Consider the following 27327-nt stretch of genomic DNA (forward strand, 5'->3'; position numbering starts at 1 on the left):
AGGCTACAATGTGAAAAAAGTCACCTATGACAGCATGATCTGGCTGGCATCTCCCAACCAAACTCAACCAGGAAGACAGTCTTAGTTGCATGGCCTATAACCTCGTCCCAAGTGATTCTCCCTTAGTATTTTGAGGACAGAATAAAATGGAGTAAGATCACCTTCTGGATGGTTTCCTTGCATTATTGATCAGGATGTGTTATGCCTAAGTACTCTGTGGGAATCGAGGCTTGAGATGAGTTGCTGTGGAAGCAGAGAAAGTGTCTCCTCCAGCTTTAACTCTCAGAGAATTTCCCAAGTTAGAGATCTACTAAGTATTACAGAGATTTTGAGAAGCCAACGTTGAGTTTACTATAGTTCCCTAAAATCCAATATCTTCAAGGACAGATGGTGAAAATATTTTGATGTGCTCCTAGAATTCTACTCCTAAAAATAGAATCTTAAGAGATTTGTATTATTATTAAAATTGAAGAGGATATTAAAACTTCAGAAAACAAGGGATAAAATTAAGATCCACCTATAATTGTCAATAGAGGTAAACATTTCTAAATCTTTGGTATATTTTTTTATATATGTATTTGTATATATCACATGCACATGTATGTATACACATATCACATGTATAACAATTTTTTATTCCACATTATTTTTTACTTCATATGGCTGTGGATTCTGCTTTTTTACTTAGCACCCTGTCACAAATATACTACATATTTTATATATGATATGCTTCCAACATATATTTCTTGAATGAAATAATAAACATAAAGCACTTCGTCACATCTTTACTATTCAGGCCTTACAAAGTATTAAATAGTAAATATTCCTTCGTATGACTACACCATATTTATTTAACTATCCCCTGTTTATAGCTCTTGCTAATTTTTTACTTTTAGAAATACTGGTCATTGAATTCTCTTACCTATAAACCAAACCACATCCCTTATTATTTCTTTGAGATAGATATCTACAAATCAAACTGTTGTGTGATTAAGATGAGTTTTAAAAGACAGACTGTCCACTGGGCAGCCCCTCCAGAAAAGAAAAAAAAAATAGACCATCCAACCATCTAACTGTTGCTTGTTACTGAAAAAGCACAGTTATTTGGCCCATGGGAAGGCAATGCCCTCTTGATGTCCTCACCCTCCTGTTGTCAATACAGCACAAACACTTGCCTATCCAGAAGGGCCTTCTTCCACTGATGTCCCAAAGCCATCGCATGTGCTGCTTGGAGAGAACAGTTACAAGGCTGCCTCGGTGACTACAAGCAAACAAACAAAAAGGAAAGCATTAGTGATAAGGAATCCAACATTCCCATTGATATGAAATTCAACACAGAAATCAAATCGGTTAAAAATAGAAGAAAAAAGCATAGTGTAGCTAGAACTTTCCAGGATTTGGAATACTCTATTATTTTTCTTTAATGACTATCTGTAAGGTGGGATAGGTGACAGCAAAGAAAGTGAGATTTTTTTTATATATATATTATCTGGATTGAATCACAAAATTCAATAGGTTTTAAACATCGTTTTAGAAAAATCAGCAACTACCTACTTATAAAAATTAATGCCAAAATATTACTACTCTCATGGGGAGTATACCTCTAAATGGCATAAATTTGACAAATATCCAGTTAATTTGATCAGTAAGGCAACCCAAACTATTCAGATAAAAAGAATTATTTGGTCCATGGGAGGATGATGTTTTACACTTGAGATATATATATATATATATATATATATATATAAAGATTTTATTTATTTATTCATGAGACACATACACACACACACACACACAGAGGCAGAGACACAGGCAGAGAGAGAAGCAGGCTCCATGCAGGGAGCCCGATGCAGGACTTGATCCAGGACTCCAGGATCATGCCCTAGGTGTGAAGGCAGGTGCTCAACTGCTGAGCCACCCAGGCGTCCCTACATTTGGTATATTTAATCAACTACCCCAATAATTGTTGTCAGACTCAGTAAAATGAGCATGGTCTCACTGTTGAAACTTCATAGGTGTTGTAGAAGTTAAAGCATGTGTTCCTATAAGCATATATAAATATTTTCCCCCAAAATAGAATTGTTTTTATGTTTAAACTGCATAACATAATGATTTGACTTATATATATTGTGAAGTGATCACAATAAATTTAGTCAGCATCTCTCATTTCATTTAGATGTCAAAAAAACAAAAAAAGAAAGAAAGAAAAGAAAAACAATTGATTTCCTTGTGATGAGAACTCTTGGGATTTACTCTCAATAACTTCCAAATATACCATATAGCAGTGTTAGCTATACTCATCATGTTGTACTTTATATCCCAGTATTTAATTATCTTATAACCAAAAGTTTGTGCCTTTTGACCACTTTTGTCCAATGACCCCACCTCATATCTCTGGCCTATGCTAATCACATCTGATCTTTTTTCTAGGAGTTTTTATTTTTTATTTTATTTTATTTTTTTATTTAAGATTTTTATTTGTTTATTCATTCATGAGAGGCACGGGGAGAGAGAGAGAGGCAGAGACACATGCAGGGAGCCCGACGTGGGACTTGATCCCAGGTCTCCAGGATCAGGCCCTGGGCTGAAGGCAGCACTAAACTGCTGAGCCACGTGGGCTGCCCGGAGTTTTTAAAAAAGATTTTACTTATTTATTCATGAGAGACACAGAGAGAGAGGTAGAGACATAGGCAGAGGGAGAAGCTGGCTCCAGGCAGGGAGCCCCATGTGGGACTTGATCCCAATCATGCCCTGAGCTGAAGGCAGACGCTCAACTGCTGAGCCACCCAGGCATCCCAAGTTTGTTTTTTTGTTTTGTTCTAAGTCTCTATATAGTATTTGGCTTTCTGTATCTGGCTTATTTTACTTAGTGTAATCCTCAATGATAATTATGTTGTTACAAACAGCAGGATCTTCTTTTTAATGACTGAATAATATCCCAGTATGTGTGTGTGTGTCGCACGTGCGCATGCATGTGTGTATCACAACTTCTTCATTCATTTGTCGATGGACACTTGGTTCATTTCCATGTCTTGGCTATTATAATTAATAAACATGCTATAAACATAAGGGTGTAGATATCTCTTCAAAATACTGTTTTGTTTTCCTTCAGATATATTGCCAGAAGTGCAACTGCTGGATCATATGGTAGTTATATTTTTAGTCTTTTGAGGATCCTCCATTCTGTTTTCCATAGTGGCTGTGCCAATTCGCATTCCGTCGCTATACACAAGGGATTCCTCTTTTCCACATCCTCACCAGCAATTGTTATCTCTCATCTTTTTGATGATAGATTTGATGCTTTATTAGGACAGTTTTATTCTATAAACAGAATAAGAATTATTCATGAATTATTTTTGCTGGTAGCTGAATTATTCTTATAAGCAATATTTGATAGTTTTAATTCCCCAATGGTGCCCATTAAAAGCTTTTTAAAAATGTCTTAAGTAAAAAGCTAATGATTATTTTTTTCCTTTCTACTTCTTCTTTTTTTAATACAGAAAGTTTCAAACAAGAAACAAAGTCACCATGATCTTGTCTGGTTAACATCCATTGATATTTTATTCATTTTGCCCATGTCTTTCCAAACTTCAGATCCATTTCTTTGCTTTTCAAGATCACATATGGTGAACACAATTTATCCATTTCTTAATGATTTTTTTCCCCATTAAAACCTGTACAGGGGCACCTGTGTGGCTCTGTGGTTGAGCGTCTGCCTTCAGCTCAGGTTGTGATCCTGGGGTCCTGGGATAGAGTCTCACATTGGGCTCCCTACAGGGAGCCTGTTTCTCCCTCTGCTTATGTCTCTGCTTCTCTCTGTGTGTCTCTCATGAATAAATAAATCTTAAAAAATAAAAAAATAGAAACCAGTACTTAATCATTCTATCATGCAGTGGTGACTTCTAGGACTTCTGAGGTATGTAAGTCTCTTTACCCCTTCTCTGAATGTCCTCAGGCTGCTGGATTTGGGTTTTGTGATTGAATCCGACCTCATTATTTACTGTCATCTCCTGTCTGACAGTCACAGCAGACACGATAGCACAATTTCTTCCCTTCCTCTCACATCCAATTTGGTAATTCCAACGTGCTGAGGGTTTAGAACGCAGAATACCAAATGTGTGTTATGTGTAGGCCGAGGGAAGGCTCGAGGGGCTGCCTCAGTCAATATGGTATATTGAACAAAGCACTAGAGATCTGAGTTCTCTTCCTCTTCTGCCCCTAATTTTCTTATGGCTGTAACTTTAGCCTCACCTTCATCATTACGAATTAACACGTTTTATTCAAGGATATTTAACATCTCCTCCTGCTTTAAGATTCTTGAAACTATCGTGAAAGCACACTTTGTAAAAGCCATTTTAGCTGGTCAAGTACTAGTTTGATTTGTCTCTCCAAGAAGCAAAAAGCCCCCAAAGAGCAAGATGGGAATATAGCTGTGTTTAGGATAGGTAAAATGTTAGACTATAGTTATTTATAAAAGAAATATTTAGGCACTGGTATGTTGATTATTTTACAAAGACATTCCTTTTCTTTTATGCCAATATACACACCAAATAGTGTGAACATTTTCTATATGGATATGTATAGAGAGAGATTAAAAAAGAAAATATAGAGGGAAACACATAAATAAAAGTCTTTTGAAAGCTCTGAAATTTGAAGGTGTTCAAAGTGTAGCATTAAAAACAAACTAATCTTTCTAGCTAAAGAAATAAACATCTACTTTGAAATGTTTTTGATTAAGTATAGATGTATTTCAGAGTAACTCTTTAAGGATAGGCCAGCAGGGGTTCCAGACACTCCTGTGGAAAACAAAATGGTTTTTTTAAGATAATGATTTATAATAATAGAATTACCAAATGTACAATGACTGCCTAAGGAAATGAGCAGATGAGATTACAATATGTAAATTCAAGAAATACCTAATCTAGGAGTCTAGCTCCTCTGGGTTGGAAAAATAATAAAACACCAATGGAGAAGAAAGGAGATTGGAGATAAAGATTGAGTTGAATTAGCAATCTGATTAGGGACAAGGAGGAAAGCAAAATTTGCTGTTCTTTTTGAAATGTGGGTGCTGTAAATGACCCTCTGTAAAGGACCTTCAGGGAAGGGAACCCCAGGAAATACAGCCCAGAATTGACTAATGATGCCTGATACCAAAACATACTAATATTAATTCTAATTATAAAATCTAAAACCATTTCCTAAAATTAATCCATGAGAAGGTAAATAGCCAGGTTGTGCAATGTTCGAAACTATACATTTTATATCATAGAAGCAATGGCTAATTCCTAGGAGAATACCTATTTTTCTTCCTTTTATATATATTTTTAATTAAGTTTTTAATTTTAATTCCAGTATTGTTAATATACAGGGTTATATTGAATTCAGGTGTACAAAACAGTGAAGAATGCCTGTTTTTCAAGACAAAGAGGGTGGAAAAGAAGAGAACATAATTAACCTGAAAAGTAATGGGGCCAGAGAAGGGAGGTAGGGAGCCCCAACAGGTGAAAAAAACAGGTTTAATGGTAGAGGAGGTCCTGGGGTTCACAATAAAATTATACTGAAGAGTGGCCTTGCTGTCCAAAAATACTTCTTTTACAAAGACTGAACCAAAGGAATATGGAGATCTTTTATTTTTCTTTTTAGTTTGCTTTTAACTTATTGCTAGATATTTTTTGAAATGTCTGTAACTAGTATCAACTGTTCTTGGAGTAATCATTCTCATCCTTTTGAAATACAATGCGTATTGAGTATCACACAAATCAGATCAAGTATTCATACTCACTTTTATATAAAAAATGAAAGTTGAAAGCTTTTATGATATTTTAAAAATCTTACATCATATATATTTTCTTTACCTCTTTTACAAATCCTGGATACCATCAGAAATAGTATTTGATAGATGTTTTAAGTTCTGGACAAATCTGGTAAACGGATAATGTGTAATTTGAAGTAGTTTTATTACTGATAGACACATAATTAGTCTTTTTCTAAAATATGATGGAAAAATTCCAATTGTCCCTAAAAACTATTTTTTTGTTCTGGAAGTTCTCTCAGTTTTATATCTTAAAAGATATCACCATTCTAGAACTTAAAACAATTCCATGAGACTAGAGTTTATCAAAATATCTTCAAAATAATATGAAAAAATTGCTTCTCAACCAGCTTATAATATCATATTTGATCTATTATGTATGATCTTTAATACCCCTGAATTAGGGGATCCCTGGGTGGCGCAGCGGTTTAGTGCCTGCCTTTGGCCCAGGGCGCGATCCTGGAGACCCGGGATCGAATCCCACGTCGGGCTCCCGGTGCATGGAGCCTGCTTCTCCCTCTGCCTATGTCTCTGCCTCTCTCTCTCTCTTTCTCTCTCTCTCTCTCTGTGTGTGTGACTATCATAAATAAAAATTAAAAAAAAATACCCCTGAATTAATAGGGAAGACAAATTTTCCATCATCATTACAATAGATTTTATAAGCTATTCTAGCTCAAAATATCCTTCCATTTATACTATTTCTAAATACGAAATAGTATATTTCTTACATATGCACTTAACAAATATGGCTTGTAAATCACATTATTTACATTTAGGTCCAGAGAGCTTCTTAATTGGATCTATCGTAAGACATCAACTTAACAAAAGGTAAATGCTGCCATTTAAATTCAGCAACTTTTGCATTCCTTTTTCTTTAAGATTTAATTAATTAATTAATTTATTTATTTTTTTATAGATAGAGAGACAGCAGGGCAAGGGACAGAAGGAGAGAGAGAATCTCAAGGAGACTCCCCATTGATCGGTGGCCTCATGCAGAGTCCAATCTCTTGACCCTGAGATCACGACCCTGAGATCACGACCAGAGCCGAAACCAAGAGTCTGATGCTCAACTGACTGAGCCACCCAGGTGCCCCAATGACTTCTACATTCTTAACAGAGCTTTGTGAGAAGAAGATGTGGGAAGGAATTGTCAGGATTGTATGACATGTTACTGATGTAAAATGCAGGGTTCAAAGACACCATACAAGACAGCTGCATCTGGAGAGAGATGGTGTCAATTTCTCTGAAGCTCATTGATGAATGAAGAATGATTTAGTTGTGGGGCCAGTACTGGGGGATAATACTTTAAGACACAGGCTGGTCTAGACATTTCCAGTACATTAATTGTCCAAACAAATATTTGTTGAATGAATGAATTTATAAACAGAGAACCTGATGATACCTTGGGTTTGCTCTAAAAGGTTACTTTGATTTCAATCCAAAAGACACTTAGGTCCTATAATTTAATAAAAATCATAATATGTCTTTGATGTGAAAGATACAAAATACTAATACATAGTTTTGAAACCTACTTTAAGTTAGTTCAACATAAAGTTAACATAGGTGTGCTCGTCACAGATCTTTATGGAGCTATTTTGGAGAGTATCATAGAAAATGAAGTCCTGTCGCTTCCACTTACTTGCTTAGAGCCACAAGCAAGTGATCTTGCTTCCCCAAATCTCTTTTATCTGAAGAATGTAGATAATAATACCTGATTTCCTCACAGAAGTGATGGGAAGATCAAATAACCCAGTATACGTGGTACGTGAAAGAATTCTGTAAACCATACAGTGTAATATACACGGAAGGTGTTATTGGCAGGGAGGCACGTCGAACTAGGTCAGCCTTCTGTAAAAGGGTCAGAGTATAAACGCGCTTAAAGCCAAGTTGCATATGACATCTCAGGTCAAATGCATGAGGAAGTAGCTAGACTTTTAAATTAATTTTGGCCTCAAGTTTATTACTGGGATGAGTGAATTGTGTAATATTAACAGATTTATGATGAGATTAATAGATGTATAACTAGTCTTCCTACTCTTTGTACTCACTATTAAAACCCAGCTGCAATTAGATGGATCAATAAAATAAAAAATAGGGATCCCTGGGTGGCGCAGCGGTTTGGCGCCTGCCTTTGGCCCAGGGCGCGATCCTGGAGACCTGGGATCGAATCCCACGTCGGGCTCCCGGTGCATGGAGCCTGCTTCTCTCTCTGCCTGTGTCTCTGCCTCTCTCTCTCTCTCTCTGTGACTATCATAAATAAAAAAAATAAAAAAAATAAAAAAATAAAAAAATAAAATAAAATAAAAAATATATTGGGGGACTAATGTAGGTTGGTCACCCTGAAGATATCAATACTACTATAAAAACTGCCATTATTTCAAAAGACATGAGTTTTGAGTCATTTCTCAAAAGGCTAGAAGATCATAATATCAGAGTAAAGAACAGCCCTTCTAGGAAAAGATACTTGGTGACCTTATGCCAAAATTGATGAATGGATGGAAAGATACCACTTAATACACGTTGTCTTTACTTTTCTCATAACATGAAGAACCAACCAGTTAAAGCTTCATTAGAGGCCAGAAGAGTTACTTGCACTGTCATTTAGTACCACTGGAAGACAAACAATAAGGCTACCTTCAAACTTAAGGTCTGAAGTTCTGTTGCTCTGTTCATCTGTAGTTTACCAACAAATCCCAGTGGCAGTTTGATTATAGTAACCTTGGCTACAGTATACCTGCACTTCTGTACTCCCCCTCATTTTTGTCAGCATAGAAACCATACTCTCCTCTTCATAATATATTGCAGTAGTCTTCTTGCTACATCAGAGAGCTTTTCATTCTGCACCAGAGCTCTTTCCTCAAGGAGAAAAAAAATCTATACTGCTATTCCTACCTGAGCTATCAATACATCAAGGCAAATTTTAAATAAAAGTAGGACACCCAGTAATTTGGAAGAATGTCTTCATTGTTCCTTAACATACAGCATTATGGGAACATATGTATTTAAACAATAATTATTTATAAAATCTTAAAAAATAGTTTAACTTATTTTATATCACCTGCTCATCAACAAAAACCTGAAAGACACCTATTAACCTCTATAGATTCTTACTTATACTTAAGATATGAGATACATCAGTAAAAAAAGGGTGGTAGATTTGACCAGTTTTTTAAAAGACTTAAAATATATTTTTCTAAAGGTTTTATTTACTCATTTGAGAAAGCGCACTTGAGTGAGCACAAGTAGAGGAGAGGGGCAGATGAAGAGGGAGAAGCAGACTCCCCACTGAGCAGGGAGCCTGATCACAGGCTTGATCACAGGACTTTGGGGTCATGACCTGAGCCAGAGACAGATGCTTAACCGACTGAGCCACCCTGATGCCCCAAACTTTTAAAATATTTATTAGCTTTATAAAAATCTAGTTATGGGGTGCTTGGGTGGCATGGTCAGTTAAGTGCCCAACTCTTGATTTCAGCTCAGGTGGTGATCTTATGGTTGTGAGATCAAGCCCTGTGTTGGGTTCCATAGTCAGCACAGAGTCTGCTTAAGATTCTCTCTCCCTCTCCCTCTGTTCCTCCCCACCCTGCTCTTGCATGCTCTCTCTTTCTCTCTCTCAAATGAATAAATAAATAAATAAATCTTCTAAAAAATAAAAATCTAGTTATATTTTACATACAGTAAAATGCATAAATTTTTAAGTATTCAATTCAATGAATTTTGACAATTGTGTATATCCATGTAAGAACCACCCAGAGCAAGACATAGAACATCTCCATCATTCTAGAATTTACCTCGTGCTTTTTAGTCACCCTACAATCCCTCCCAGAGATAATTGTTTTTTTTTTTTAATTTCTAACACCAACTAACAAATTAGCTTTTCCTATTCATATAAATGAAATCATATAATATGTACTCTTTTATGTTGGCTTGCTTCCTCTCTACATGTTTTTTTTTTATTTTTTTATTTTTTTTTATTTATGATAGTCACAGAGAGAGAGAGAGGCAGAGACACAGGCCGAGGGAGAAGCAGGCTCCACGCACCGGGAGCCCGACGTGGGATTCGATCCCGGGTCTCCAGGATCGTGCCCTGGGCCAAAGGCAGGCGCCAAACCGCTGCGCCACCCAGGGATCCCAATGTTTTTGAGATTTATTCACATGGTTGGAAGTTTTAGTAGTTCATTCCATTTTATCATTTATAAAATAAATTGTCAAGAAAATGTGTTTCCTTGTTGATGGAGAAAATATAAAGAACCCTCATAAATCAACAACAAAAAGACAAATGATGCAAACTATTATTATTTAAAAAGTTGCTATGAATTCTTGTAAATGTATTTTTAGTGCACATTTTTTTGGTTAAGTTTTATCTATTTAAGTAATCTCTACTCCCAACGTGGGGCTCAAACTCATAACCTCAAGATCAAGAGTAACATGCCCCTCCAACTGCACTAGCTAGGTGCTCCTCTAGCAATATATTTTTATTTCTCTTGTGTAAATACCTAGGAGGAGAGATGTTAGGTCATAGGAAAATGCACATAACTTTATAAGAAACTGCCCAATGGCACTACAAAGTGGTTGTACCATTTTCACTTCCACCAGCAACCATGAGAACTCCATTTGCTCTGCAGCATTTGGTAACGTCAGTCTTTGTGATTTTATAGTGAGTCTGAAGTGGTATTTCATTGTGGTTTTCATTCACACTTCCCTGGTGGTACATCTTTTCATGCACTTATCGACCAATTATGTATCTTTTCTGACGAAATCTTCAAGTCCTTTGCTATTTGCTTTAGATTTTTTAATTTATTTATGAAAGACACAGAGAGAGAGAGAGAGAGAGAGAGAGAGGCAGAGACATAGGCAGAGGGAGAAGCAGGCTCCATGCAGGGAGCCCGACGTGGGACTTGATCCCAGGTCTCCAGGATCACAACCTGAGCCAAAGCCAAACCTGATCAAACCTGATGCTCAAACTCTGAGCCACCCAGGCATCCCTGCTTTGCTATTTTTTAAATCAGGTTGTCTTTTTGTTATTGATTTATAGGAAGCGTTTGTATTTTCTCTATTTGAGACCTAGATCAGATGGACAACTGGAGATAAGCTTTCCCAAATGTGGTGTGCACTTTCACTTTCTTTTTAATAACGATTCTATTTATTTATTCATGAGAGACACGGGGTGAGAGGCAGAGACATAGGCAGAGGGAGAAGCAGGCTCCCTGAGGGAAGCCCTATGCGGCACTCGATCCCAGGACCCCAGGATCATGCCCTGAGCTGAAGGCAGACGCTCAACCACTGAGCCCCACAGGTGCCTTGCTCTTTCACTCTCTACAGTGTTTTTAGATGAGCATAAATTTTTGAATTTGATAAAGTGCAAGATCTGACTGCTATTCACTAGAGACTTCTTTAGTCTCAATTTCCAACCATGGGGGATCTTAGTCTAATTGCATTGTTCTGGAGAGTTATATACTATAGGTGACTATAGGTGTTAGAGTTATATGCCTATAGGTGGGCAAAAAGCAGGGGTGGTATCAGGGATAGGTATTTATGCATCTTTAAAGTCCTTCCAGGCTAGATAAATTTTGTTGTCATTATTTGATCACAAGTCATCCTTCACTAAGTGTTCCATTATCCACTGACCCTTTGTCCAAATTGTCTGGTTTCATAACCATCAATGTCTCTTACACTGTCATAGGTCTGATACCTTAGGACCTTTCATTGCTATGTATTTTCAGATTAGTGGGCAGGAATCCCTACTTAATTAAAAAAAAAAAAAAAAGAAGACAAAACCTGCAGTGCTGCTGACTTGGAAAAGCTCCTTCTGCCTTTCTTCAAAAGATCAGGAGAAGCTAAAAAAATAGAATTTCAGCAATGGCACAGTTGTCACATAAAGAGATACATCAAAATATACTATTAAGCTCAATCTTTCTGGACTACAGAACTCTCCTAGGGTTCCTGAAACCAAACCAAGTAGATATCAGACACTTAGCACTCGAATGAATGAAGTGACCCTGCAGCTGGGTGAGAAAAGAGACAGGAGGGAAGAAAACACTAATTAAGGTGAAATAGGGTTTCTTACTGTTCCTTGCAAGCTCGGGCAGCAGTGCTCCAGGTGCCCTTCTGCTCTGTGACCAAAGAGTGGCAGTAGCCTGAATGATGGTGCCACCCAGCTGGGCAGGCTTCACCTTCCACCTCCTGAAATATAATTGTGCATGTTCACATCAGAACGGTCTTTAAAATCTAGAATCTGCTCTCAGCATAAGGAGTCCTATGAGTCCCCCGGCTTGACTAGAGTGGTTCTGGCACCAGAAAGGAGGTCAGCCCTTATCCCAATGCTACACCTTGAGAAATGTGATGGCTTTTCACAGAAAACACTACTAAAGTTGACACTGTTTCATTTTGCACTTTTAACATTCTGATGACCTCCTTAAATCGCATCGATTAACGATTGTAGTTTGTGATTCGTAAAATACCACTCAGGCCTGTTTGCCTCTTCACCTTCCAAGGCAGGTAGACCTAGCATGAGTAGTCAGATCATTTCCCGTCCCTTGGCTTATCGCAGAGCATCGCACAAAGATACTTTGTGGCTCCTGTGTCCCACCTCGGTTTGGGGGCTCCAGGCTTTCCAGGTAATTCCATCACACTTGTACAGCTTCCGGAGGCTTTCGTGGAAGTGGAGAAGTCCCTTTAATTCCAGTGTGCAGTCCTTTGGAATTGAGGGCAATCGGTCCTATGGGAAGGAGAGGGATTGCAGATTTGACGTAAAGAAGCTGGGTCGCTCACTCACCTCCTTGAGGTCTTCATTTGTTGGGTAGCCTTTGTGTTCAGCAAAGGATCCCCAAGCCTGCAGGCTGTTTTGTGGCCCAGCAAATAGCCTGTTGTAAGATGAATAGGAAGTAAAGAGATTTTCCTACCTGTCTGGAGAAGTGTGAGTCACTTGTGGATTCCATCTTATCTGCTTGAGGCAGCGCTGCCACTTGGCTTGTCTTTTGTGGCAGACTGGTGATGGCTACTTTGGCCTTCCTTTTGCGAGATGGAGAACTGTCTCCCTCCAGCTTCTGGGAAACCATTCCATGATACTTGAGGAAACCAGAAAACACAAATAAAGAGAAAGCAAATAGCCAGGTAGCAAACAAAAACGTTTGCTGGAAAAATGAACAATCAAAAAATTGGGCTAAAGCAGAAAGATAAAAGGTTTTCTTCCTGAACACCCAAGCCTCAGAAGCAAATGTCAAAACAGGCCTTTAAGAGAAATACATAAATATGGAAGACATTAAAAAATAGTTTCACTGACTATTTTGCATCCACAAATACAAGAAATTTAGCAAGTTTCTCAGATTACACTTACATGATAGATGATGTCGGTTCCATTTCTATAAACAGAGGATGGAAGAACCTGAAATCAACAAAATACAACATATGAGCAAAATTGGCTTGAATAATAACTAGCAACAGGGTAAAACCCTTTCAGTAAGATCTTGTGTCTAAAAAATGTTAAAACATATGTTTTATGTCCTAAGACTTTACATGCCCAAATCATTAGAATTTTTAAAAATCACTGGACCCAATCACCACTTACCAGTATTGATTCATACATTCAAAGTTTCAGTTATAGAGAAAAGACTTATTTTCTTGATATATCTATAGTACACAGAGGTCCAAGAAAACATACACACACATACACTCATGAGTGTGTGCCAGTTAGAATCCTGTGCTAATAATAAAGGTCAAAGCCACGGTTGCCACACTCAAATAGATCACTTAATCTCATTCTGTCCCAGGGTCACTGGTTATTCCCTGCTTCGATCACAAAAGGAACCAAAGCAGAAATCATATGGATGGGTCAGTATATCTATCACCTCAATTAGTACAGATTAAGGAAGCGGGCAGCATTATGATATCTGTATACAAAAGGCACTGCCTTGGGGCACCTGGTTGGCTTAGTTGGTGGAGCATGAGATTTTTTTTTTTAATTTTATTTATTAATGAGAGACACAGAGAGAGAGAGAGAGAGAGAGAGAGAGGCAGAGGGAGAAGCAGGCTCCATGCAGGGAGCCCGACATGGGACTCGATCCTGGGTCTCCAGGATCAGGCCCTGAGCTGAAGGCGGCGCTAAACCGCTGAGCCACCCAGGCCGCCTGGAACATGAGACTCTTGATCTCAGGGTTGTAAGTTCAAGCTCCATGTTGGATGTAGAGATTACTTAAAAACAAAATCTTTATTTTTTTTTAATTTTTATTTATTTATTTATGATAGTCACAGAGAGAGAGAGAGAGAGAGAGGCAGAGACATAGGCAGAGGGAGAAGCAGGCTCCATACACCGGGAGCCCGATGTGGGATTCGATCCCGGGTCTCCAGGATCGCGCCCTGGGCCAAAGGCAGGCGCCAAACTGTTACGCCACCTAGGGATCCCTAAAAACAAAATCTTTAAAAAAGGGGGGGAATTGCATACTTGTGAAAGGAATCATGGCTCCCCTTCATTATGCAAATCAGCTTCTTCAGTGTTTCAGAACACTTATTAATTTTTTTTTATTGTTTTACAATGTACTCCACACACCACATCCCAGAAGTTCCCCATCCTCACTGTTTTGCCATTCCCTTGGGTCCTAAGCTTCATACGAGACGGATCTGCAGAATCAAAGCCCTGCCCGGTGTCTCCCCTAGTGACTGCTGGCCGCTTGGAAGATGGAAGGGGTCTTCTTTCCAGATGAAAGGAACCAGAAGTGGTGGATGAGGAAGACCCTGGGGACAGCGGGTGCCAAATGCCCTTCTCCCTTGCATTGTGCTTGTTTGGGTTGAAGGAATATGAAGGATGACACTGTCCTGGAGGCATGAAAGATGGCAGGTCAGTTCATTGTACACAAACAGATAAGTGATCGCATCGACACAGCCCCTGCAGCACTTGTCATTAAACTTAGATGGATGGTTTTCCCACCAGATGTTGCCTTTTTGCCATTTGCCAGAAACTCCTTTACTCTTCATCAGTTTCCACGCAGGAGAGCTGTGCCCTTCTGCACCTCTACAGGGTGATTATAAAGTCATGAAATTGATTTCACAAACCACAGATGAAAACCATTGTCATAATTTTCTAATCATACCATATACTGGGGAAACTGCCTCACCTTTCTTCATGTCACAGCATTCCTCAGATTTATTCACTGATCAAGTATCATTCTATAAACACTTCAAAGTGTTCATCCTTTCCCCAGTCTCCTACAGGTAGAAACTGGAATTGTTTGAAGAAGTGAAATCAAGTAACAGTTATAAAAGTTAGCATTCAACTGTTACAGAACAAAGATCCAGGAAATCTTAACGGAGAGACTTCTATTGGAAACATTTCCAGTTAGTATGACAAATATCTCAACCCACGACCCTCGTGTGTGGACATTTTGTACTTCAGGTGTAAAGTGTGTATTTTCATATATTTTATGTACTAACTGTGACCAGAAAAGTCTACTGAAAAAGGAATGAATTTGGCCTTAAAGGTGGTGGGGGAAGACATTGTTGAAATAGGAGTATTATAAAGGAAAGGGGATAGTGGTTATCTTTATTACAGGATGAGAAAGAGAAGAGGTGAGAGTGGATTTCAGGTGGGGAAAACGTACCATGGGTACAGCAGGTGTAACCTCATAGGTCTAAGTCCACACATGGTAACTGGACACTCGTCAAATGCTAAATGGACACCTAAGTAGAAAGTCTTTGGCAGGAAAAAAAAAATCAGAGCACCCAGGACTGTGCTTGGTTTTATTTTATTTAGTTCACAGGTTGTTCTTTTGCATATATCATCCAGGACCTATACTTGGCTCCACAACCCGAGGTTATTCATTAATATTCTCCAGCTGCTCTCGAATCCCCCAGCCAGCTGTATCTTTCACATCTATTTTTCTCCATTCCTTCCTCTCAGAATTTTCCTGGTCACACTACAGTGGGGGCTCAGATTTGAGGCATTAAGAGCTCTCTTCAACAGAGGAAGATAATTACAGCCCCACAAATGCTGGGGGAAAATAATTGTCGATAGATTCTCACCAATGTTGTTTCCCCCTTGGTGAGAACAACAAACGGGTAGGGGGAAAAAAAACCGAAACCAACTATGCCACTGACTTGTTGCTTTTCTCAAACGCTAGCTCTTAGCGGGAGGAAAACCATATGAAGCAGAAACCAGAATAAAGGACCTACAATATGACTGAGGTTGCTTTCTTGACAAGAAATTAAGCATTTTGATTTGAAGGCGTTATCAAGCACATTGGCTGTTGAAAGCAAGCAGCTATGCGCCAGGACCGCTCCTGATTTCAAGATGAGGATCAAAAGAATACCTCCTTTTGAGTCCAAAATTTTCACTGCAGCTTTTGTCTTGGTGCCAAGAACTGCATTCACAGGGGAGTTCAGAATTACTTCAAAGGCCTCATCGTCTTCCTCTAATCCGTCATAGGTAATTGCTATATTCCACATCTTAGTTGACATTCCTACAAGAAGTAAACATTTTAATTACTCTTTAATTGCTATTTCAATCACCTAGGTGTCAGAGAAATATATTAATTAACATGTCTACAGCTCGGCTGCAGTAGCCTAAGTGAGCTATTGTACTGCTACCAACTCACTGAAGTCCTGCTGTTCTCCCAAATAATATTAAAAGACCACGTTTGTTCCTGGACAATGATGATTCCGTTTCAATGCAAACACTGTAACAAAAAAGTAAGCTGCATTATGCAAAGGATGAACAACGACAACAAAAATGGTTAGGAGATGAGATCCAAGACTTACTTTTTTTCCCCCGACCTGCCCCTTCTCAAGAAACAAGTACTGTAATCTTCAAATCTTAATAGTTTCAAAAATCCTAAGAGGTTTGTACAGACAGTTAAAAGTGATTATTGGATGGTACTTCATGCTATTCATGGAACCCTTGAAATGATTGATTTCTAAAGACAGCTGCCTCCATCGGCTGCTTGACTTCCTGAGATCCTTCTAGCCCACAAATGCTTTTTCTAATGATGTAATACTCAATATTTGATATCCTCCTCGAGAGGATTTATGGGTTGGGGGTTTTAGAAACAGACTGAGCCAATTTTTTTTTCTCTTTCTGTCTGCCCCTGCTCATGCAGCTACAATCAAGCTTCGTTCATAGTAACTTTGTGAACCAAACACCGAACCGTTTTGATGCTACAAGCACATCCAGAGCCATTCTGTCACTGTGAAGATGGGATGCAATGGAACCCCAGAAACACAAATATTCAAGCTGGAAGAAACTTGTGAGATTGTCTAACCCTGACTAGTTTCCATGACGCGGATTACAGGATAACCCCCTTAGTTTATTTAGAAGACAAGGTGGTGGAAGGAAAAAAAAAAAAAAAGTACTATTTTGTAGAGAAAAAAAGGCTCAAGTTGAAGGGGAAAAAAAGTTAACAAATTTATGGTTTAACTTTCTAGGACTAAGTTTTGAAAGCTTTTACTCCCTGGCATTTACTCATTGGCTATTTGAGGGCTTTTATTCCCATAAACCCATCTATGTATAAGCAGTCAAACATTTTTTTTCTAGCTTTCTCTTCTGAAAATCTGGAATCCTTTCTCCATGCACATTGTTTGCTGCAGATTTATGCCTCTCTATTGTGCCATCTATATGACAGCCTCCTTTTTGAAGATGTGTCACATACAGATTTCATGATCTAATCAAAGTTTCCTCAATCCCCCACAGAATCCAATGGAAAGATGAAACTGTTCACTTATCTCACTCCTGGCTGCACTTAGAGGGAAAAAAAATGAAGTGTATTTGAAATAATTTAATTTAAAAAAACCAGGCTGACAGGTGGTTTGTTAAGTTTTCAGTATCAAGTGAATTCATAAATCAATTACTTTCCTAGTCTTTGCAAAAACAGAAGTTGAAACACCAAACATAAAATTCCATATAACTCCCACCTCATAGGTGGACAGATCGACCCATCAAAATATACATTTTGTATCTATTACGTACTTACCTTTGCTATAGATGCTATGGAGGATACCACGGGTATAACATCAGCAAACCCTGACATAAAGGAATTTAAAATATCTTGGAAAAGAGAAGATGTAAATGCCAGAAGAGTCCACTATTCAAGGCTACATATGATTAGCTGCCAAGATACAGACTAGATGGTAAATACAACATGTATGGAGGCTCCAGAGTTGGAAGGTTTTGGAGGGAGGGAGTGAGAAAACAGCATAAGCAAAGGCAGGAAGGTAGCAGAGCCAAGGCCTTGCATAGAGAATGAGCGAATTAGCTGGCTGCAGCGGAGCTCACATCAGAGAGGTGGTAAGAAAGCAGGGGGCAGTCTGTGGCCAGGGAGCAGAGAACCCTGGACACCAGGTGGCTGGATTCAGACTCTAAACCTTTGGCAACAGGGAAGACTCTTGAAAATGAGGGCTTAGAAAAATCTATCTCAGTGTTATGCAGGAAGATTTAAGGGCCCAGGAAGACTGGTAAAGAGGCTAGAAGTAGAGAGACTGCATAGGCAGCTTTTGTAATAAACCTGGCATGAAGGGATAAGAGACCAGACAGTGAAGAAAGTTCTTGAATGCTAAGAAGTTTAATGTTCAAAGAACTGTTTTGACTCTCAAAGTCCAAAAAGTTCAGCATTATTCAAATAAAAATCTGATACATGCAAAAAATGCCAAGTCCCAACTAATTGCCCTCTTATTGTCAGAATCATTTTTTAAAAATTATAGTACCCTTTCTCCCTCTTGCCCACTCCCTCCCCCTAAATTAAAGTTTTTCTAAGACCTAATGGAGTAGAACCAGACGGTTAGAGCAAATCTATTCCAAATTTAATTTAAGTAACCTTCTGATTGGCTTGCTTGCATTTCAATTTTGTTTCTATGCCTACCAGGTGTGCATATAGAACCAACTTTTCTAGGTTAATGAGATTGGAAGTAAGAACTTTCTGGGTTTTTCTTTTTCCTTCCTCTCCCATTTTCAAGGTGCAAAGTAGTTGTTAAATCACCGAGATTATAAGCAATTTCAGAAGGCTTGCACCAGCCTCCTGTTCCCATAAAACAAAAGGTGCTGAGGAAAAGGTGTCATTTTATGCAGACATAGCCCACTTTACAGAGTGGTCAATTACTGGATATTTTCCTGCAAAGCAGATTTCATTATTGAAAGACATTTTCTCAATGTTTTTTAGTAAATGCCATGTTAGAGATCTGTTCCTTTGGAAAACATTTTGACTCTCAGGAATGATTTAGTCCCAATTAAGAAAGCAGCAAACCTTTCAAGAACACATACTTAAAAGGAAAACAATCATTTTCTTCAGAATATTTACACTTCGACTCAGTCACAAGAGCTGAATGCAAAGTAGGCAGGATTAGTTTGGGGTTCAGTATAATGGCAGCAAGGCGTAGTTCACTAGACTGAGACGTTACCTGTTTCTCTCCAGCACCCTCCCCAAAGTTCTCAAATCTTAGAATATCCCACTGTCTGAATTCTCACTCCGTTCTTCGTCCATCACAGAGGCTACATTTTTGAAGAAACAAACAGATTGCCTGGGGCAGAAGCAGTGGGCGTGGGCGTGGGGACGCCAGACCCAGAAGAGGCAAGGATTAACGATACAGGAGTAAATAAACATTTACAGGACCTGTAGACATAGGAACTTTAAAATACTCTAAAAAATAAATAAATAAATAAAATAAAATAAAATAAAATAAAATAAAATAAAATACTCTAAAATAAGACCTCAGCTTATGAAACCATTTCTGGCTAGTAAATTCCCAAACAATGAACAGGCAAATATTGTTTCTTTTTAACTTATGAGATTTTTTTTCCTTAAAATGTCTAAATAGTCCCTAAGATCATGACCAGTTAGAGCCTCCAGAAGTCATCAGTATCTATTCAAAATAAACTCTTCTAGACAAATTGGTCTTTATCTTATCCAGTTGAACCTCTGAGAGGTGGATTTCAGAGTCCCCTCTAAGTGTGATACTTGCTAGTTGTAATCAATCCAGAGACCTGGCAGGCTGCTCAATATTTACTGAAAGCCCAATCAGTTCAAATCTTGTGATAAACAGACCGCAAATAATAGAGACAACATATAACAAAGACTCTTGACTCCTCAAAAAATGGAAAGGTTTGAACTGCCTTAACATGAAATATAAAAAGGACACACACAGTGCAAATGCATCAGAATCTTAAGGTTAACCAGAGCACAAGAGCCTGAAGCAACCTGGGATAATCATCAAATACATAATGGGAATAGCTCTTCTACAAAATAGGTCACTTGAGGAACAAACTCACACAAGACAGAAATGTAAATAATCATGGGTGGGAGGACAATCATTGTATTTGGGTAGTTTCATGTCAAATTTAAGGGTCATTGTTATAGGTTGAATTGGGTCACTCAAAATCTTTACGTTGAAATGTTAATTCCTAGTACATCAGAACGTGACCTTATTTGAAATAAGGTCATTACAGATGTAACTAGTTAAGATAAAATTGTACTAGAGGGGCCTCTAATCCATTATGAGTGATGTCCTTATTAAAAGGGGAAATCTAGACACAGACACAGGCACAAAGAAAGCCATGTGGGGACAAGGGCAGAGACTGGTGTAGATCCAGCAGAAGCCAAGGAATGCCAAAGATTCCAGCAAATCACCGGGGCATGGAAGACAGGCATGGGACAGATTCTCTCTCACAGAAGGAATCAACTCTGCTGACCCCTTGATCTTGAACTTGTAGCCTCCAGAACTGTGAAAAAATAAATTTCTGTTTTTAAGCTACTGGGTTTGTGATATTTTGTGAGGGCAGCCTTAGCAAACTAGTCACAAAACATCATCCTACTTGTGGTGAATGGCAGGAAGGTATTTCTTTTCTTTCTTCTTTTTAATATCTGTAATTTTTCTTTTTTAATTTTTTTAAATTTAAATTCAATTTGCCAACATATAGTATAACACCCAGTGCTCATCTCATCATGTGCCCCCCTTAATGTCCATCACCCAGTTACTCCATCCCCTATCAACCTCCCCTTTTGCAACCCTTTGTTTCCCAGAGTTAGGAGTCTCTCATAGTTTGTCTTCCTCTTTAATTTTTCACCACTCAGTTTCCTCCCTTCCCTTCTGGCCCCTTTCACTATTTCTTATATTCTACATATGATTGAAACCATATGATAATTATCTTCCTCTAATTGACTTATTTCAATCAGCATAATACCCTCCAGTTCCATCCACAGTGAAGCAAATGGAGGCATTCGTCCTTTCTGATGGCTGAGTAATATTCCATTGTGTACATATACCACATCTTCTTTATCCATTCATCTGTTGAAGGACATCTCAGCTCCTTCCACAGTTTGGCTATTGTGGACATTGCAGTGCTATGAACATTGGGGTGCAGGTGCCCCTTTGGTTCATCACATTTTTACCTTAGGGGTAAATACCCAGTAGTGCAATTGCTGGGTCATAGGGTAGGTCTATTTTTAACTTCTTGAGGAACTTCCACACTGTTTTCCAGAGTAGGTGCACCAGCTTGCATTCCCACCAATAGTGCAAGAGGGTTCCCCTTTCTCCACATCTTCACCAATATTTGTTGTTTCCTGACTTGTTAATTTTAGCCATTCTCACCAGTGTAAAGTGGTATCTCATTATGGTTTTGGGTTTTTTGTTTTTTATTTTTTAAAATAAAAAAAAAATTTATTTATTTATTCATGAGAGACAAGAGACACAAAGAGATAGAGAGGCAGAGGCATAGGCAGAGGGAGAAGCAGGCTCCCTGCGGAGAGCCTGATGTGGGACTCGATCCTGGGACTCCAGGATCACACCCTGGGCCGAAGGCAGACACTCAACCACTGAGCCACCCAGGCGTTCCTCACTGTGGTTTTGATTTGTATTTCCCTGATGGCAAGTGATGTGGAACATTTTTCATTTATTTTTCACATTTGCCATGTGTAGGCCTTCTATGGAGAAATGTCTGCTCAAGGGCACTTCTTTTCTATGTTTACTATTAAGGTTGTCAAATTTGTAGTGGTGCTGATATTTAAGCCATTCTGTTCTGCCTTTGGAATATCACATGACAGTGGTAGATAATGGCAAGGGTTTTGACTCGGTGGAATGTTCTCAGAGTGCAGAATACCTCCTCCGAGGAGAGCACGAAGTCACAGGCCCTGGCTGCTTCTCAAGGCCTTTTCCATGTCAGTGGCCAGGTGATCCATGTCCATCCCAGACCAGAGGGAAAGAGAGAACCATGCAGTGAAGGAGAGCTACCTGCCCCTTCTACAGAAGCCAGGGAAGGGAGGTGTGGCTCCAGCCTCAGTGCTTTAGACACAGCTCCCCAAAAGTGTGTTGGTCCTCCACCCTAAAGTCTTCTTCTTCTTCTACTTATTCAAAACACCATCTCTTCTGGGAAGTTTTCCAGAATTTCCCTTAACCAGAACAATGGCTCATCTTTTGGGTCCCAACATACTGTTAGTGAGTTGTTTTCATGTCTCTGTCTCCCACATGAGAACACCTTTAAGGGCAGGCGCCATACTTTTATATTCCCTTTTGCACCTGGCAAAATTTTTCCACTGATTCAAAACAAAATATGTGCTATCTAATTAATCTTCCTGGAATCTCCTCATATCAACCTATTCCAAGAGAAAACATTTAGAAATGACCTGAGGCAAACATGACTTTCTGAAAATTTCCATCAAAATACGAGACAGTTCAATTCAGCTTTGTGTTAGGGACTCCAAGTAATTATTTATTTGTTTTTTGTTTTGTTTTGTTTTGGTTTGGTTTTTGGTTTGTTTGTTTTTAGGAGGGAAAGGGGCAAAGAGAAAGGGAGAAAGAGAATCTTTCTTGAGCAGGCTCCACAACCAGTATGGAGCCTGATGTGAGGCTCGATCTTATGACCTGAGCCAAAATTAAAAGTCAGATGCTTAATCAACTGAGCCACCCAGGTGCCCCCAAATAATTTTTCAAATGACACTCTTTTCTGGATTTTTTGGGTGTTTGCTTTGATACTTTATATTTGTTATAGGCTTTCTTCTCATTTTAAATAAATATTCACTTGTGATAAAGTGAAAAATGAAGGACAAAACTTCAAGTCCAACCTGATCTCTCTTGAAGTGGCTGAAGAGGGTCCCCATGATCTCCACACACTCCTACAAAAATAGGAAACAAACTGTAGACATGAAACGTACCTGGGTCAAACTGAATCAGTTTAGATGGAGTCAGAGTGAAGTCTTTTCCAACTGTAGCTGACACCTGGTTGACCTTAAAAGGGACAAATGTCCTTTTTTAATAAAAATATATTTTAATTGAGAAACATCTAGTCTAATATCATAATAGACTAAACTTATCCTTGTTTTTTTAAGGAGGCTGTATATCCAACATGGGGCTTGAACTCATGACTCCAAGACCAAGAGTTGCATGTTCTACTGACTGAGCCAGCCAGGCACCACCCCAAAGCCATGCTTGTAAATCTGTTTTTAACATAAAGTTTTTTCTTTAATTATAATAAACCATTTTAGATTTAGGCTACATGATCTTCCTTAAAGTTAACTTTTTTCCTTTTTCACATTTTTATAAATAATTCAGTCATTGAAGAAAGCAAAATAAATTTTAAATAATATTTTTCTCTTCATTACGAGTGTCCATTTATTACCTTCCTTCTTTCCCAAGCTGGCTTTGAAATTGTGCCTCAGAGGAAAGAGAGGGGGAGAAGAAGCAATAGCAGGTGCTCCCAACAAGTAGCTTTGGGGTATCCTGTGAGTTTCAGGGCACTGACGCCTTAGACAAGTTGACCATATATAAGTTTGGTCCATTTTCCTATCCGGATGAAACCACCCCTCTTCACAGAAATGAAGAAGAGCTCACTGGGGATGGCAGACCTGGTGAACGGCCACACAAAATCAACCCATACACACACAACTGAGGGCTTTTGAGGCTCCATCAAGTAAGTTAGCAACAACAACAAAAATGGTGCTAGTTTACAGAGACTATTTACTGATCTCCTGTTCCCCACTCTCAGGGCTAAAAACCAGAGGTGATTTAGGGCTCTCAAGCCATGGCCTTATCTTCCCCAGAGGGAGTCTAAATCCATGTTAAGAACAGTGTCCTTGACCAGTTTGAAAAAGAAGTCATCAAATGAGAATCCCATGTAACCATGATAGGCAGGGGTCACTTTGCCCTTTTTTAGACATGTAAGATGGCCGAGAAAATGGGTGACTCTATTTCTTCACTTTCATACAAAGAAATGAAGTGCACAATTGAAAAGGTAAACGTTCCTATTTTTATGGCTTTAGACATTACCTCTGTTCATCACCAAAAGCCCTAAGATCTGCTAATAGGTCTGCAGTGGAAACTGTGCTGAAGAGAGTATTTCCTCTGAAGCCTCCATTTGTTCTTTGCCTACAATGCCAAGGCTCCTCCTGAACAACCTTTCATTGTGAAAAGGCAGCCCATTGTACACCTGTATCCACCATATGCTGGAAGTCACATTTCTCCGCATGGCTCTTGCACATACAATTACTTAGTATTTACCACCACTGAGCTAACAGACTCCTGTGTGGGAAAAGGAACGGTCTGAGGCAAGCTGGTTGGAGCAATCAGCCTGGTGAAGGTGCACGATTCAAACTGGGGCAAAAAACACAAGTCAACGTGCTTTCCCTTCCTCTGCCTCTGATCCAGTAGCCAATATGCTCTGGGTAACGGTGGCACCTGCACTCTGGGTGGAGCTGTCCCTGAGGGCTCAGGGCTGTGTCTGATGAAGGCCTGTAGGTTCACGGTATGCGTTCAGCTTAAGTAGACAAAAGTGTTCCATGTCACACCACATATGTTCTTTCTACCTGGCCAGGTAAATGGTATGTGGCCCAAAACTCTAGACTAGAGCATATGGCGTTTTCTATAGAAGACCAAAGCATTATTTAAAAACCATTCAGGCAGATTTCATTTTGCATGAACAATCTGTTGGGAAATTATAGGGCATTCCAAGTTGTCTGATGTTTCAATAACAATAAAACATCCACTGGGAAAAAGAGCTTTTGCCTATTGGACAGGTAAATACCAAATGTGGATATGGTAGGATTTAAGTGCACAAGGCTCTGAGGGTGATTTGAATTTATTAATATAATTGCGACTGAACTGAGATGGACCTTTTTTCCAGAAGCTAATATCACTCCCCTTTCATCAGATTGAGGAGTGGAGTCTTCAAGGCTCGTTCACTACTGTTAGTTCATAAAAGCTTTCAAGCTGTCATTCTCTTGAAGTGTTACTATGATAGCAATTCCCAAAAAAATCCTTCAATTCTGGAAGCCATAGGTTGTGCTCCCTGGATCCATGCCAATGGAAAGGAATAACCAGTTGACTAATTTTAAAGTGATTACTGAATTTTCTTTATATTTCGGAGGCCTGGGTTGATATATGCTCTCTTAATTTTAACTTGGGTGACTCTTAAGATAAGTTTGCCCCTTGATTTCCCTCATCCCCTGGACCACAGGAAGTGATCCTGGTGGCATACTAAGAGAAAGCCATCTGGGGGCTGCACTATGCTCTGGAGACCTCACAGGATGTCTTGCATACACACTTTCTTTTCCAAAACAGAGTTTGGCCCGAGGTCACCAGGTTGGATTTATCTCCCTGTAAAGTCAAGCTTCAAGGCTCAATGACCAGATGTAAAAACTAAAAAGTGAGTCTGAAATATCTCATCTAGAAACTAATTAAGCTAGATCAAGGGTGAAAGGACAGAAAACATTAGATGTAAAATCTCTAAAATAAGGCGATGATTCAGCAAATTGAAATTTCCTTTGTTACTCTCGTTTTCTTTTTAAGAAAATAATCAAAGGCACCAAACAGCAACCCAAATTTTAGCCCAACAGTTTACATTTTTGACTTGTTACCTTTACACTCACGAAGGCTGAGTCCATGGAATATCCCCTTCTGGTAATTTCCAAGGGCAACATGCCCACACTCTCGCAGACCTCAAATTCCGTCTGTGACCACTCAATATGAGACCATTTCAGTTCCAAACTGTAAATGAAAGGAAAAGAAAAGGAAAAACATTTTGGTAAATGCCTGTAGGGATCCTCTGCTTGGTAGGAGATTGAACCACTGGCTCATAGCATGGTGACAGAAGTGGTTCATCAGCCTACACCACTGCTAAAAATTCCTTATGCTTATTTGGTACATTTTAGTTCAAAAAGAACTTTTACTAACAATCTCATCTGATGCTTACAACAATGCTGTGAGGTAGAAAGAGTAAGTATTAGAATTCTGTTTTACAAATGCAGAAACCAAGGTTAAAAGCCTGCCAGAGGGACTCCAATGTGAATGCTCTGAAGGAACCAGCAGTGATAAAATTCAAGGGAACATTTATTTCTGGAAAGGATATTGATAAAGAAATCTTCTCTCTTATTTTTTTGGCCTTTGCTGGTACATCAAGAAGGTTCCAGACACAGATCATCTCTGAACTTGGGTTCAGTTTTAATAACTGGTTACCTTTCAGGATATGCCTAGGAATTACAATGTGCATGGGTTTTACAATCATAATCTGTTCCTTCTTCTGTGCATATAAAAGGGCCAACCGACATGTAGCTTGCATGCAGCTATACAACTGAATAAACCTGATAAATAGGGGGTGGTGTTTTTCCCACAGTAGATTTAGCAAGCCCAACATCAGATGGAAACTGTCTACTCCTCATAATAGAGAAACTTTTTTTCTCTTTTTCAGAAAACCAGAGAAAATCAGAGACATGATTGTATAAGACACAAGCAATCTTCACTATGATCATCCAATACACTTCTTCTGTTACTTTTGTTTCTCTCATTTTCCTTTATTTCTACATTGGCAAAACTCTCAGTGGTTGTCTTACTGTTTTCCCAATCTTCCACTCAGATGTAGGCTCTGTCTTCTAGATTTCTTAATACATTTTTTACAATATTTTCCTCACACAACTAGAAATTCTGGGTACTGCCATGTAGGGCACGGGTTTCACAAGGTTCTCCAGGCTTTCGTGGAGACCATTCATATTAGAGAGTATGTTTATCCCTTACTATCCACTTGATGTCTTTGTACCAATCATGTGTCACAGTCATATACTCTAAGTGCACCAGCAAGATAAACTCAAATGCACTCTCTTTCTCTTACTCCAAGGACCAGGGGCCAGTGAGGCAAGGTAGTTTGGGGGCATGGAATTATGGTAGAGGTTCATGAATCTCTATGAACATACATGTTTATTCAATCGATACATATGAAATTTATTGTTACTGGCATGCTGGGCTTCATAAAATTTCGACATGAAAACAGAATCCTCATATTAGAAATACTGGGATACTCGTGGGTCTTTGCTGTAACTGAATTCAAATCTGGCATGGAGCAGTCAAGAAATAAAGACATAAATGGCTATGCTTAAAGAATCACAAGATAACAAGCGACAAGGCTATTATAAATGCCAATAAAAATAACATGTGGCAAAGAATTCCTTCAGGACCCCGCTAAGTGAGAAGGGAGAAAAAAATCAACAAGACGGATTAGGGGAAAGGACAGAGAGATGAAACAGAAAGGAAAGAAGAGCAGTGGGAATGAATGGAATAGA

General features: G+C 38.9%; 1 protein-coding gene across 7 annotated transcripts in view; it reads right to left on the reverse strand.

Annotated features, from left to right (window-relative positions):
• FREM1 (FRAS1 related extracellular matrix 1) overlaps positions 1-27327 on the reverse strand; it is a 164745-nt gene that overhangs the window by 3991 nt on the left and 133427 nt on the right. For 4 of the 7 annotated variants that reach the window (XM_038552420.1, XM_038552419.1, XM_038552421.1 and 1 more), the window contains 9 exons: positions 25633-25762; positions 22936-23008; positions 16114-16263; positions 14385-14623; positions 13149-13196; positions 12715-12879; positions 12402-12530; positions 11880-11995; positions 1176-1261 (listed from right to left, as the gene is read on the reverse strand). In XM_038552420.1, the coding sequence (XP_038408348.1) occupies positions 1176-1261; positions 11880-11995; positions 12402-12530; positions 12715-12879; positions 13149-13196; positions 14385-14623; positions 16114-16263; positions 22936-23008; positions 25633-25762 (1136 nt within the window). Of the gene's footprint in view, positions 1-1175; positions 1262-3258; positions 3322-11879; positions 11996-12401; positions 12531-12714; positions 12880-13148; positions 13197-14384; positions 14624-16113; positions 16264-22935; positions 23009-25632; positions 25763-27327 lie in introns of those variants that run through there. The other 3 variants (XM_038552422.1, XR_005366776.1, XR_005366777.1) reach the window with 3 other exon arrangements.

Source organism: Canis lupus, chromosome 11 (genome assembly GCF_011100685.1).
Source record: "Canis lupus familiaris isolate Mischka breed German Shepherd chromosome 11, alternate assembly UU_Cfam_GSD_1.0, whole genome shotgun sequence".
NCBI classification, from domain to species: Eukaryota; Metazoa; Chordata; class Mammalia; order Carnivora; family Canidae; genus Canis; species Canis lupus.